This window comes from Pygocentrus nattereri, chromosome 3 (genome assembly GCF_015220715.1).
Source record: "Pygocentrus nattereri isolate fPygNat1 chromosome 3, fPygNat1.pri, whole genome shotgun sequence".
Taxonomy (NCBI): Eukaryota; Metazoa; Chordata; class Actinopteri; order Characiformes; family Serrasalmidae; genus Pygocentrus; species Pygocentrus nattereri.
This window is the reverse complement of record NC_051213.1, coordinates 11,024,948-11,038,655: the sequence shown is the minus strand read 5'-3', so window position 1 is coordinate 11,038,655 and position 13,708 is coordinate 11,024,948. Positions and strand designations below refer to the sequence as shown.

Here is a 13,708-nt window from a genome sequence, read left to right as displayed (position 1 = left end):
AATACGTGTAATCTGATGCTGGTTTTTCTTTACAACATCCACATTTAAAACCCAAATACAAGCCAGGTGACACTGGATGCCTAAAAAAGTGTGTCTGCATTGGTAAATGCATAAGGTTAGTGGGGATACAGGTCAAATATACACACACCTGACCCAAAACATTCCTGGACCACAAATCTCTCAGACAAACTAATCACTGACAGGTAGCTTCTGGGACTGAAGACCAATCCGGATATGCTATAAGTCATAGGCAATCCACACTTTTTCAACATGGCTGTCTCTAGTACCCTAAGACCTCTAAATCAGCTTGCTGTCTCTGAATTTTTAATGCTACATAAACAGATAGTAAATAAAAAATAGTTAATGTTGAAGCAGTTTATACACTTTGACACCCACTGAAGGATGCAGTGTGCCCAGCACTGTAGCTGGGTGTATGATTACTATGGTGGAACTGACAAATTTTCATGAGCACTTTCCAATCTAAATCAGAAACTGGCATGAATCTGACTGATAAAGCAATTGAAAAGCTTTCCAGCTCCAAAAGGATATGATAAAAAATGGATTTTAGGTGCCTGTTTGAACTGACCCAACATCAGTCTGTAAGAAAGAGACAGAAACCAAGAACAGGATTTGATACTATGGCATAATATTGTAACAATACAACATATTGAATTGAATTGTACAGCAGCATATTGTATTGTATCATTGTACCATCACTGTAGCATATAAGCTTGGGACTAACATAAGCTCATGAGCATTAAATTGGGATACTATAAAACAACTTCATTGCAAATATTTACTATTATAATGTTTGCAGTGACTACTCTAATAAGCTAAATGTGGAAACATTAATATATTAACATTTGAAGCAACTCTGCATCAAAAAATGTATTGAATTGAGAAACTATCATATCGTATCAAATGCAATTCTTAACTTTGTGAACCATTACACCTCTATTTCATGTATTTCACACAATTTAACACTCACTGACGCGGGAGGTGAGATTATACAGCTATTAATTAGTGCAGGCACAAATAATTAAAGACACAAATTGATCATGTCTCATGGACACCCAACACAACTGGACAAATGGTATTTCTAATCTGGTTTATTCTCAACAGAGACAGAGAAAAATAACCAGGCTGAAATTCTCAGTGCAGCCTCATAAAACGTTCAACGTATATGAACAGCTACTGACAGCCTTAATATCACTGCTTACAGCTAGAGTATAAAACCCTGAGGGCCAATTTAGTCTGATGAGGAGAACATACAGAACCAGCATTGACTCATATCCTTCCAGAAGGGCTGGATAAACTGTCTAAAGAGTCTGAAAACTACTCCCAACTGAAACTACACTTAAAAAAGATGGTTCTTTGATGGTTCTTTAGTAAAGACAATGGCTCTATTTAGATCCTTGAAACAGAATATACTGGGAGCCAATACACATAGCTGGCCCAAAACATTCAAACAGGTCAACAGTACAACATGATTCATCACAATGGGGAGTGGTACTCTATGGGCAGTGATGTTTAAAAAAAAAAAAAAAAAAAAATATACACAATTTTTCCCTTACCTTAAATAGAGCTGACCAGCCGTGATAGGCTTGGTGACAGAGGCTTGCTTCTTTGCTTTTGCTTTGGAGCTACAAAAGCTAATGTAGCTAACATGTAAAGGACGTTTATGCATACCAATTAGCATTGTGCAAACTGCATACCTAATTCATCATCACACCTCAAACCACATCAAGTTGTAAATAATTGTGTAGACATGCTTATAGAGTTTGGACAAAAGAATGTCCCCATAGCTTCCGTTTTAAATTAAATACGTTCAGTTTGAACATCAAAGATGTCTTGGCTGATAGACGGCATTAGTTTGGGAAAGCTGTGCACTACTTTCATTACAGACTATGGGCTTTGGAATGCATAAACACTGCGTGCATAAACAGATATGAACAAAAGCAGCCTTGTGGAATGAAGCATGTACACAGTGCAGGATATTGCAGAGGGGTGTGAGAATGCATCTCTATACATGTTGAATATTAACATCAGTGGTATGGCATTGCAGACTTCACAATTGAGCCTGGAAAAGAATGAGACTCTTCAGCATACCTCATTAGGACATGGGGCAATTATACATCTCATAGGTATTATATAAGTAGGTACCTATAAATAATAGTTTGCCCTATATGTATTATATACAGTACTGCGCAAAAGTCAGAGAGCACTGTTCATTTAATTTCCAGTCAAAACAGCTCTTAAATACTTTATGTTTAGTTCGTTATTGATTTTACAGGAGATATTTCTGAGGAGATTAGAGAATTCTCTTGTATAAGAAAGGGGAAAGTCAAAGGAATATAAGTAGCTAAAATAACAGCAGCTGGTGGACCAACAAAAATTGCCCCATCACATAAACATCACTAAAAGCTTTCATCTTTGAGAAAGAGGAGAAAAATCAAGCTCTACTTTTGCTTCAGATCTGAAAATATCCACAGGCGTTTCTGTCCATCCTTCCACTGTGAGAAGACAGCTCAGCGTTATGGGTCTGAAAGGGTGTTTAGCTGTCAATAAGCCTCACTGAGAATGAAAATTGGGAGACAGGTCTGGACTGCAGCCAGGCCAATCTAGTACACGCACTCTTTTACTACGAAGCCACGCTGTTGTAACACGTGCAGAATGTGGCTTGGCGTTGTCTTGCTGAAATAAGCAGGGACGTCCCTGAAAAAGACGTTGCTTGCATGGCAGCATATGTTGCTCCAAATGTACATTTCAGCATTAATGGTGCCTTCACAGATGTGCAAGTTACCCCTGCCATGGGCACTAACACACCCCCACACCATCAGAGACGCTGGCTTTAGAACTTTGCACTGATAACAATCCAGACAGTCCTTTTCCTCTTTGGCCCGGAGGACACGACGTCCATGATTTCCAAAATCAATTTGAAATGTGGACTCGTCAGACCACAGGACACTTTACACTTTGTGTCAGTCCATCTCAGATGAGCCCAAAGAAGCCGGCGGCGTTTCTGGGTGTTGTTGATATCTGGCTTTCGCTTTGCATGGCAGTTTTAACTTGCACTTGTAGATGGAGCGACGAACTGAGTTCACTGACAGTGGTTTTCTGAAGTGTTCCTGAGCCCATGTGGTAATATCTGTTACAGAATAATGTCGATTTTTAATGCAGTGCCGCCTGAGGGATCGAAGGTCACAGGCATTTAGTGTTGGATTTCTGCCTTACCGCTTACTTGCAGAGATTTCTCCAGATTCTCTGAATCTTTTGATGATATTATGGACTGTAGATGATGAAATCCCTAAATTCCTTGAAATTTTATTTTTTCTTTGAAAAACTGAAAGTGAGTCTCCTGAAAAGAATGTAAGCTGTACTTAAATTAAAAGGTGGAGACACTAAATACTGGTATTATTTTTTGTAATTTTATATAGCAGCCATAACTGAACAAAATCTTACCCTGAAGTAGTATGAACCTTTAAGTGGTTAATCGATGATTGGGATATCCATGTTAGCAAATGATTAAAACCCCTAAGAGTTGATAAAACTTACAAGAACACTTACATGTCATATAAATAAATAAATTAACAAATAAATTACATATGACCACTGTTCTGCTCCTCATATGGCAGGTTTCCTCTGGTTTTCCTCCAAACATGGGGATATTTCAGTCCTGAACGTGTACACACACACACAAAGCCAATAAGAGTGCTGGTTGCACTGCTCTTAGAGTCAGTCCAAGATCAGCCCCTTCTCCTCTCATTGTTATGCAGCCAGAGTCAAACGATACTGCTCTAATTGCAATCAGTCCATTCTCTAACTCTCAGTAGAGTTGTGTAAGTGTGTTTTTGGGGTGGCGGACAGGTGGGAGGGGGTCACCTGTGGGCAGCCAGAATTAATGTGTTATTAATGTGTGTGTGGGTATGTTTGTCTAAATGCATAAAGTCTGTTTAAGGGGACCCTCATGTGCACTGCTGGAGTGCAACTCTAGGGGATGCCATTTTGCACACGGTCTCAACGCCCACCATCTGTAGTGGGTATGATAAACAGAAACCCTGAGGAGAGCCAATCAATGGAAAACAAATTCGTGACCAGGGCAAATTGGACACAAAGATCAAACGACTAGGATGATTTTGCTTTGTTTCTCACTTGACTGAGCGGCAATAAGCATGTATTGATTTCTGCCAGGACCAATGCTGAGAGCTATGAGGTTGTGACAAAACTCTTTTTCAGATCAGCTCTGAATTCTCACAAAGCAACATTTTCTGAAACCGCTGTCGACAAAATAACTCTCTTTGTCGAACAGGTCAATACTGGCTCTGACAGGCTAAATAGGAGACGATACATGGCTGTTTAGGAAGACTGTTATGAGGGTAAGCACGGCTCAATCATGACATATTGAGGAATAGCAGTTGGTAGATTGAAGTCTAACAAGGAAGCGCCTGCCATAACACAAACAGATCTTTACAGACAGGTGCAGTGGGTCTGTGTGTGTACTGGCCTTGTCCTAATTCTTTCATTTACCCAGACAAGCCATTCCTATAAGCAGAGGCAACACTAAACTCCAGATGACCAGTGTTCAAAAAGAAGAATGCACTTTAGTACAGAGTAAGAGATAAGAGCTGTCAGTAACTGACAATACTGAGTATATCAGAAGTTTAGTTAGCTTCTGATATTTTGGACAAGTTCAAATTGAAAACCATTAAAAGAGACTGGACAATGACAAATCATGCGGAGCCTTTCAGGGGTTCAAAAATACTTTAAAACCTAACCATACTAGGACGCTTACGAAAAGACAACATAAAAACATATCTAACAGTGTGGTAAAAGTACATAGAAATGTATGTATCTATCAGAGTGAGCAGGACGAAAACTGTAAATTTTGTAAATTTGAATATATGAATTCATTTTAATAGAGGAATCGTGACCACCGTAGTTGAGATCACCTTAGTCAGTAATGTGGTGTTAATCAAGCCAGTCTGGGCAGTTAAGGCTGTAATAATGAAGCACAGTTTAGAAACGGGCAGGAACTACCCGCAAACTGAGGCTTTATGTAGATAAACTTGTCAAGGCATCAAAACTTGGGGCAGACATCCAATCCAAACGTAGCAGAAACTGACACAACTGTCAGCCTTGGATCAGGCCAAAATCAGATTTTGACTCCCAGCAGATGGTTTCTGGTTGGGGTCCGACATAAAGGTAGGCCAAAAAAAAACCAAAAAAAAAAACCCTAAAGACTTTATGATACACATTTTTTATTGCCTGAGAAGTTGTTATTAAACTACAGACTGTGCAGCCTTTCAGTCAAGATTCAGGGCAGCTTTCTCTAATACATTTCAGAACTGCTAGTAACACCACAGAAAAGCCTGTGTAAACTGGAGAAATTAAGATGCCTGTATTTCTGGTCAGAACTGACCAACTTAGTAAATTAATTACACTAACTTAGTTTGGTAAAATTGCAGACAGGTAAAGCTTACTGTGTTAAGATAGCCTTTATGCCACTGCCACTGTAGTCTACTACTGTTACTAGGCTCTGTCACAAAAGTATCCTTTAGACTAACATTTTAACATGTTAACAACGTAACATGGAGTCTGTGCCAAATATAGCTACTATTATATATTATATTAGAAGCCAACAGAGTTGGTAATTATATGGTAATTCAGTTACTATCAGGGAAATTGCAACAATCTGTGGATCACAATGATATTGTTTATCTTAATAATTCAGTGTTTTAGAAGCTCTGACGTTATCTATGATATACTATGAAAAGCAAATTCTGCCATACTTTATTCACAATAATGATAGTACATCCTCATCCTACCCAGGCCTGGCATGTAATGTTTAAACAACCTTAACAAACAAGAGAGATCAATTTGATTAAATTATGCTCGACTCCTCTTGGATTTGAGCCTGGACCACTTACCAAGCTAATGCTTGTTTGGCATTTGATGTCGACTGAGAGCACAAAACACGGCCTCATGACTTTCATTGAATTACAAAGCTCTAGTGTCTGAGCTTTAATATGGTTATTCAGAATTCAGAACTGAATGCGATTCTCTGTCTGAATGCACTCTGCACAGTGTGTGTTAAAGAGTCACTGACAATATCTTTCTTTCATTTCTTAAAAGAGAGCTCGACAGTGTGGATATCACACTGTTATTACACTGCTACATACTGTGAATGTGCAGGAGCCTACCATATGATAGATGAGTGCAACAGTGATTGCTTGTGACAGGGGGATGCACAAAGGTACATAATTTTGAGGGGAAAGAATTGAGTGGAGATTTTTCAGAACATGTGTCTGAGTACACAAGTAATATGCAATCTTTTGAATTGGTGGTCATCAACCCTTTCCTGTTGAAACTAGCTCTAACTACAATCTGCCAATCTTCTGAATTACTTCTTCAGAAGTTCTTGACTGGCTGGATCAGATGTAACAGAGTTAGGCAAGTCAGGGACAGAATGTTAGATGCAAGTTACTGTGCAGGAAAGTAGATCTCCTGTGCCAGGGTTGGTGTCTACTGGTGTACACAAACGTGGGAATTTTCTGCAAATTTTAGCGAACAATTTCTAGTTAACATATTGTAAAAAAATTAAATATTCAATATATAATGGCCCATAACTTTTGCACAAGCCATGTCATGTTATACTTTTCCCCAATATGTTTAATTCAGCAAATATAGTAATATACAGTCTGTATATCACTGCTGTCGGGACAAAAACGTATCTCCATTTTTGCTGTTTTTCAGCTACTTTTAAAAAGCTGGTTGCTCTTTATATTGTGTGTAAGTTTCATGATGAATTGACCAAAAGAAACAGCCCAAAATCACTCTGAAAAGAATCTGGTTCCATTGATTTACAATAAAAGTATGTATTTTCGCCTCTCTTGTAAAGTTACCATTTTGGAGATACAAGGTTTTGTTCTGACAACAGCAATATTCTGGCTCAGTGTTCAAGCTTAGAGTAAAAAAAAAAGTACATGTACTTGCTTTCTTGGCCAAAAAACAGGCCTAGACCTTAATTTACATAAAATCATGCCAATATAAATCACAGTCATGATACATATATTTTCTTCAAATCATTCAGCTGCAAGACATTGGGGCTTTAACATACACACAGGCCGAGTCTCAGATGAGCAGAAAAAAGAAAGTGTTTCTGAATCTCTTCACATTGCTCTGAATATTAACAGCTCCTGCAACAAAGCCCACAAAGACTCCAGCTAGACTATACACCACAATCGCATCTTTACCATAACACTGGACTGTCAAAAACTTAGCATATCATAACACCAGCACTGTAAAGTCCATTAAGCTGCTCTATGAAGAGCAAACACAGTGTTTAGTAATTTAGAAAGTACTACTGGGCAATTCTGGAACTCAGTACAGACCAAAAGCATGATCACACACACACACACACACACACACACACACACACACACACACACACACACACACACACACACACACACACCCTACAGCTGTGGTCTTTCCAGTAAGCTAAGGAAATACAGATATAAAGAGAAGCTGATCTAGGATCACGGCTGTCTGGAAGTGTAAAACAGACAACAGGCTAAAACAAGCTCGTTTTTCCGGCCACAAAACCCCACAGCCATCTGAGAACGACAGCTGCTTTGCTCCTTTGTCCATTAAAATGTGACCACTGCTCCATCTCAGTAATGGTCAAACCTGGCATCTGACAGGCTTGTGCTGGACTAGAAGGCCATTTTTTCATCTGTTCACGATTAGCATAAGAGTGGATAAACAAATTAAACAAACAGTGGATTATGACTGATTACAAGCCACCGTCTGGTTGGTAAAAAATTAATAACCAGATTTGCGAACGTGGATTAAGCCTAGCCTAAACTGTAACGCAAATGGAGATTCATAACTGAAAATCCTTTTCAGCCTCCATTAAAGCCCCTTTAACACTCGAAACCTGGGACATAACCAGGATACTTCTACTAGTAACTTTTGGCCTTTGCTTTATTCACATAGTATTTTACTGGGATGCACGCATTCATACATGCCGTGAAATTCCCAGTAAACAAGAAGTGATGCTCTCAGTGTGAATAGCTAAACTACATGTAAATTCATTCCCGTGACTTTTCTCTCTTGTGAAAACTGAAAACCTGACAGTAAGTACTTGATCGTTTTGCTTTGCTGGTCATGCTGATACTGTGCCACTTCTGTAGACTTCTGCAGATTCTCTCTAGAACCAAATACAATGTTTCACACAAAACAAAAAAACCTACTGAACTAAATCCATTTTGCTGGTTGTAATCTAAACATCACTGTATTTCCCGGTAGTGTGTTGGATTCTGCTCACACATGAGTAATTTATGGTATGTTTCTGTGTACTGTGTACTAGTCGTTCAACTAAATTGCTGTGTCAACTTACTGGGATTTTGACTCTGGTTTGTGTTCACGCTTAAACCATTCCTGTTTAATTGCTATTAACTTTTAACGTAAAAGTGCATGTGTAAAAGGGGCTTTACTCTACACTTCATCTGGGTGCAGAAAATCAGCTGTAAAGCTAAACTGAAAGTACATTTATCTCAGAGGGTTTACAGCAGGGGTTTTGAAGCTGGAGGCCAGCACAGTTTGGCGATTGACCTGCTTAAACACACCTACTAAACCAGAAATTTAACTCAACACGCTTCAAAATACAAAGAAACGAAAAACACTAGGCTCTGCTGGACACTGGCCATCAATGACTGGAACTGAATACCTCTGATGTACAGCAGAAAACCTTAAATATCCATTGTGAAATCTGATATATCTGAGGTTTCATTTCTGATGGCTGTTGGGTCTTTGCTGTGGCAGTCGACTCACTGATATCACTAATGTCATAAGTTCTTATAGAAAAGTCTGTCCACTCTGCAGCTAACTTGGCAAAGCCTCTAGATAATTATTTCCAGTCTCCTATAACCAGCCTCCTATAGAGAAACTGATAGCCAGGCTAATGTTTCAAAGATAATTTTGTAAGCACTGGCAAATCCTGACATAAATTTATAAATATCATATGGTGTTTGGCTTAAACAAAAAACAAGTTTTTTTTAAGGTTGTTTGGGCTACTACCCATGTGCATATCTCCACAAGAAGGACGACTGGCACTTTTTATCGAAGCTCAGCATTGTTAGTATCAGTGAAGTGGCTGATAAGCAAAGGATGAGTGTCATTCGAGGTACAGACCATCAATATGGGGAACCACATGCTTGAATAACAGAAGGCTACACCTCCACCAAACTTGGAGCTGAAAAGTTAAAACATACTGTTCCAAACAATTAAATAATTAATTCCCAAAAAACCCTCACTGCTAAATATCCCTCATCACACAACGTGCGACTCACCAGTGTGACGATGGCACACTCAGCCGTCAGCTGAGCGGCGCTGAAGAGAGTGCGGACAAACCGGTAGATCTGCTTCTGCTCCGGATCGTGCTTATCGTAATCCGCTGGCACCTCTGATTTCTGCCCAGACAAACAATAGTGTACAACGACTGTGCAACATGGACAGAATAGTACAATATGCTGCAAAGGACTGTCAAACACATTAAACAACAAACTGTGATAAATCAGTATTTTTGCATTTAATTGTGATTAATCATTTATCTTCTTGCCTTATTTGCTCCAATTTCACACTAAAGAAAGATTTTTGGTAACATTTGACTGTAAGGGTGCTGTTCATAAGGCTACATGATATCTACTTAAGGTTCACTAGTCAACTGACATAGCCCTACATAACTGTTCATAAATGCTTATTCCAACAGTCGTCATTCATACTTTAACTAACTGATCAAAATTGGTAAATTTTATAGCCTTTATAGCAGATGACGCCTACTGGAATAAGCATTTATAAACAGTTATGTAGGGCTATGTCAGTCACCATGACGAGCTTACGTAGGTGTCATGTAGCCTTATGAACAGCACCCTACAGAAAAGTGTCACCGATTTTTCCTTTAAAAAATACATCAATCAGAATGTAATCATTACTTTCAATAGCTCAATAACACTTTTTGGTAACACTTTATTTGAAGGCTACCTGCATAAGGGCTTCATAACACATTCATAAGCACTGAATAATGTTTTTATGAAGCACTACTTGAACATTTATTAAGTGCTTATGTCGGTTCTCACAACCTGACATAAGATGTTTTATGAAATAAATGACATTGTACTGACATAATATGAATAAACCTTCAACATATTTACAGCATTAAACATATTTAAAACACTATACATAATTGCATCAATCATCTTATCCACGCCATGGAGGGAAGAGGGGGTGGTTTCCAGGCATATTTAACCTGATATTAATACAATGTGGTCTTGAGAATGCTGACATATAGTTATGTATAGTGTTTTAAATGTGTTTAGTGCTGTAAATATGTTGAAGAGCTTCCATGAACCTGAACATGAAAAAAAATCTTGTGAAAAGAGTTCCCACTTTTCATTACTGTCCAGTGAGAGAAACACCGGGCAGTTGTTAACTAGTTGTTTTGACTCCTCTGTGATGGTAGTCTCTCACTCTGGTACCGCTACATCTTGTTTTGAGGGGAACTGGAGTTTTCCATTTTGCTGTTGCTTTTGTCAGTTGGTGGACAATTCTCTCTCGAGCGAAGTGTCAAAGTGTCCTTCAATGCTAATGTTACTGATATTGCTGCATCAGCGCCTTGTTTTGCAGTGGTGACCAAATTCACCATTGTAGTAGTTGTGTCACAACTGGCCCCTCCCACAGTCCTGTCCATGTGCTCATGTTGTGTTTCTTCCCAGTCCTGTCCACGTGCTTCTTTGTTTTGATTCTTCACTGTCCTGCCCGCTTGTTTCGTGACTCCGCCCCTTATTGTTTCCACCTATTTTCCGCCTGTCCCTCGTTGTCCCCGTTTGTATTTAAGCCCTGTGTTTTCCTGAGTTTCTTGTTGGTCTTTGTGCTGATTGTGCTGTATGTATTGTTGGAAGTGTTTGTTAGTATGTATCCTATGCTCTTGCTGTTTGAAGTGTCTGATTCTTGTTTGAGGTTCTGTATTGTCTGTCCTGCGATCTGTTCGTGTTGGCTCATTGAACCTGGACTGTCTCGACCCTAAATCTTGCTTATCTCAGAGCATGAGTCTGCCTCATCAATGCACCACGTTACAAGTTGGAAATAACATTATTTCTCAAAAGCTATATTTAACTGAGAGCATTATTTATCTACTGCACGTGGGCAGCTGGGCTTTGGTCACTTCATTAGGGTGCAGGAAATCAGCTGTAAAGCTGAGCTGAAAGTGCAGCTATAATAGAGGGTATACAGCAGGGGTGATTAATTCTGTTCATGGTGGGAATCTGGCAGTTTGGTGATAACCCTGTTTAAAAACACCTACTAAACTTGACAACTAACTGAACCAAAAAGTTGTGTTTGAAGAGATTGCAGTCTGCAGGGCTCACTTGCATACTACAGACTTTTAAAGTAAGATAATAAGCAGCCAATAATAGTGTGTAGTGCAACCTGAGAGTGTATGTGTGACCCCTTCCTAATCCTAAGTAATCAGTGGACAACTTACTGACAGAGGATGAAGCTTTTCGTCAAAAATGTCCAACAGCGTTCGTCCATCCACGTCTCTGAAACAGCAAAAGATGATAGAAATGTTAGTTTTTCTGTCTACATTACACATGCACTAAACGCCTAAGACATACTGTAAAATGTAAAAAAAAAAAAAGGTTGTTTCCAATCGCAGTGAAAAGATTTCTTTAGAAAATTGTGCCACTGAGAAGTTTCTCTGTAAAAATGCATGCATCAGTCTGAAGGAGGTGATTCAACTACACTGATTTTGAAAGCCAACGCCTCAGAAAGCTAACATAATAAGCAAGACTAACCACAGAAAGTGTTGAGATGATATGAACCAGGGTTATTATAGTTTTTACATTTTTATTTGTTTCTGCTTTTATTTATGGTTTTATTTTTAAGAGTGCATTCAACTGTTCTTTTTGTTTTAAGAGAAGATCTTCTTCTTCTTTCGGCTGCTCCCTTTAGGGGTCGCCACAGCGGATCATCTGCCTCCATCTTGCCCTATCCACTGCCTCCTCTACTTTTACACCAACCATCTCCATGTCCACCTTCACTACATCCATAAACCTTCTCTGAGGTCTACCTCTTCTCCTTCTACCCGGCAGCTCCATCTCCAACATACTTTGACCAATATATCCACTATTCCTCCTCAACACATGTCCAAACCATCTCAACCTGGCCTCTCTGGCTTTATCTCCAAACTGCTCCACCTTCACTGTCCCTCTGATCTGCTCATTTCTAATCTTGTCCATCCTTGTCACTCCCAACGAAAATCTCAGCATCTTCATCTCCGCCACCTCCAGCTCAGCCTCCTGTCTTTTAGACAGAGACACAGTCTCCAAACCACTGTTTTAAGAGAAGAACATGACTTTAATTTTAACATTTAACTGAATTCCAAACTGGAACCATTTATTTCTGTATTTCTTTCTTTTGCAATGCTAAATCAGAAAAACAGTAGACTATACTCAGCTAGGCTGCAATATTTAATCACAGGTATCACCATCTCCTGTGTATTTAAGATCTGACACAGAAGGAATCCACTTTTACACTATCCATCAAGCACTGGAGACACAAAAACTAGTGTTTTTCTCTGAAACACTATTTATTTTTACTGCATTTTGCAGCGGACATAAAAGGTTTGATTTAGTGAAGTTAGTTAAGCAGTTGCTTTTATTTTTATTACAGTTAAGAAAGGCATTTCTCACTGATGCTCTTTCATCACAGTAACAGGTTTGTTAAGTAATAATGATAACCTTGATATGGACATGCCATGAGTCATGGTGAAATCTGTGATTTCATGATTCATGGAACTATTTTCTAAAGAATCCTAAGTGAATCATTGAGTGCAGAGTTTAACACAGCTGTGTTTAGCATCTTATGCAGTCCTATTACAAAGACATACAAGAAAGGGTCTCCAGATGTCCAATAAATAGCACCCCCCCCCCACCCACCCCCGGGTCAAGGGGACGATCACCTGCAGTGTCCAGAGCCTATGAGGTCTAGGCCTAAAGAGTGTGGCATTTAAGGGTCTAGATCCAGGGCTGTTTGAAGGAACAAAGCTATACTTTGAAGTCTGACCCACAGCTACAGAGAGCCATTGCCCTTACGCATGAGCTGATTCAACAGAACAGGACAAATGTGCTGGCTCTGCCATTCATGCTGCCTGTAATTCAGTGGTGAAGCACTAGAAAATGCTGCCTGCTATTTATAAGTACAGACTTACATTGAAGTCTGTAAGAAAAGACATGAATCCATACCTGTTCTTTATGTGGTAGTAGATTGCAAGAGCAACACTGTGATAAAGAAATAAGACGAAAGACAAAGCTTTAATGCAACATTACTCACAGCACAAAAATACACAGTTTTTCATATCTATTAAGACGAATGTAAACATGAATAACCTACTGTGGGTTAAGGATCTGTATTAAAAGGGGAGTTCTATCTTTTTCAACAAAATGTAAGCTTTTGTAACCTTTTTCAAAATCTCTGTAAAATTAGGGTTAGGAGTAGGATGGAAGCAAAGTAATTTGGAGTGCTCTGATGCAAGATGTGGTGGCGTCAGGAACCAAACGTTTAGAAGCATTAAAACGTTACCACACAGAAAATGATTACATTAATTAGTTACAAATATATCTTCTGATGCCTTAGACAGTTTTGACAG

The 13,708-nt window shown here is 39.1% G+C and overlaps 1 protein-coding gene across 3 annotated transcripts in view; it reads right to left on the bottom strand.

Annotated features, from left to right (window-relative positions):
* ccny (cyclin Y) overlaps positions 1 to 13,708 on the bottom strand; it is a 95,670-nt gene that overhangs the window by 12,175 nt on the left and 69,787 nt on the right. For all 3 annotated transcript variants that reach the window (XM_017704861.2, XM_017704842.2, XM_037537116.1), the window contains 3 exons: positions 13,305 to 13,340; positions 11,543 to 11,600; positions 9,354 to 9,473 (listed from right to left, as the gene is read on the bottom strand). In XM_017704861.2, the coding sequence (XP_017560350.1) occupies positions 9,354 to 9,473; positions 11,543 to 11,600; positions 13,305 to 13,340 (214 nt within the window). The remainder of the gene's footprint in view (positions 1 to 9,353; positions 9,474 to 11,542; positions 11,601 to 13,304; positions 13,341 to 13,708) is intronic.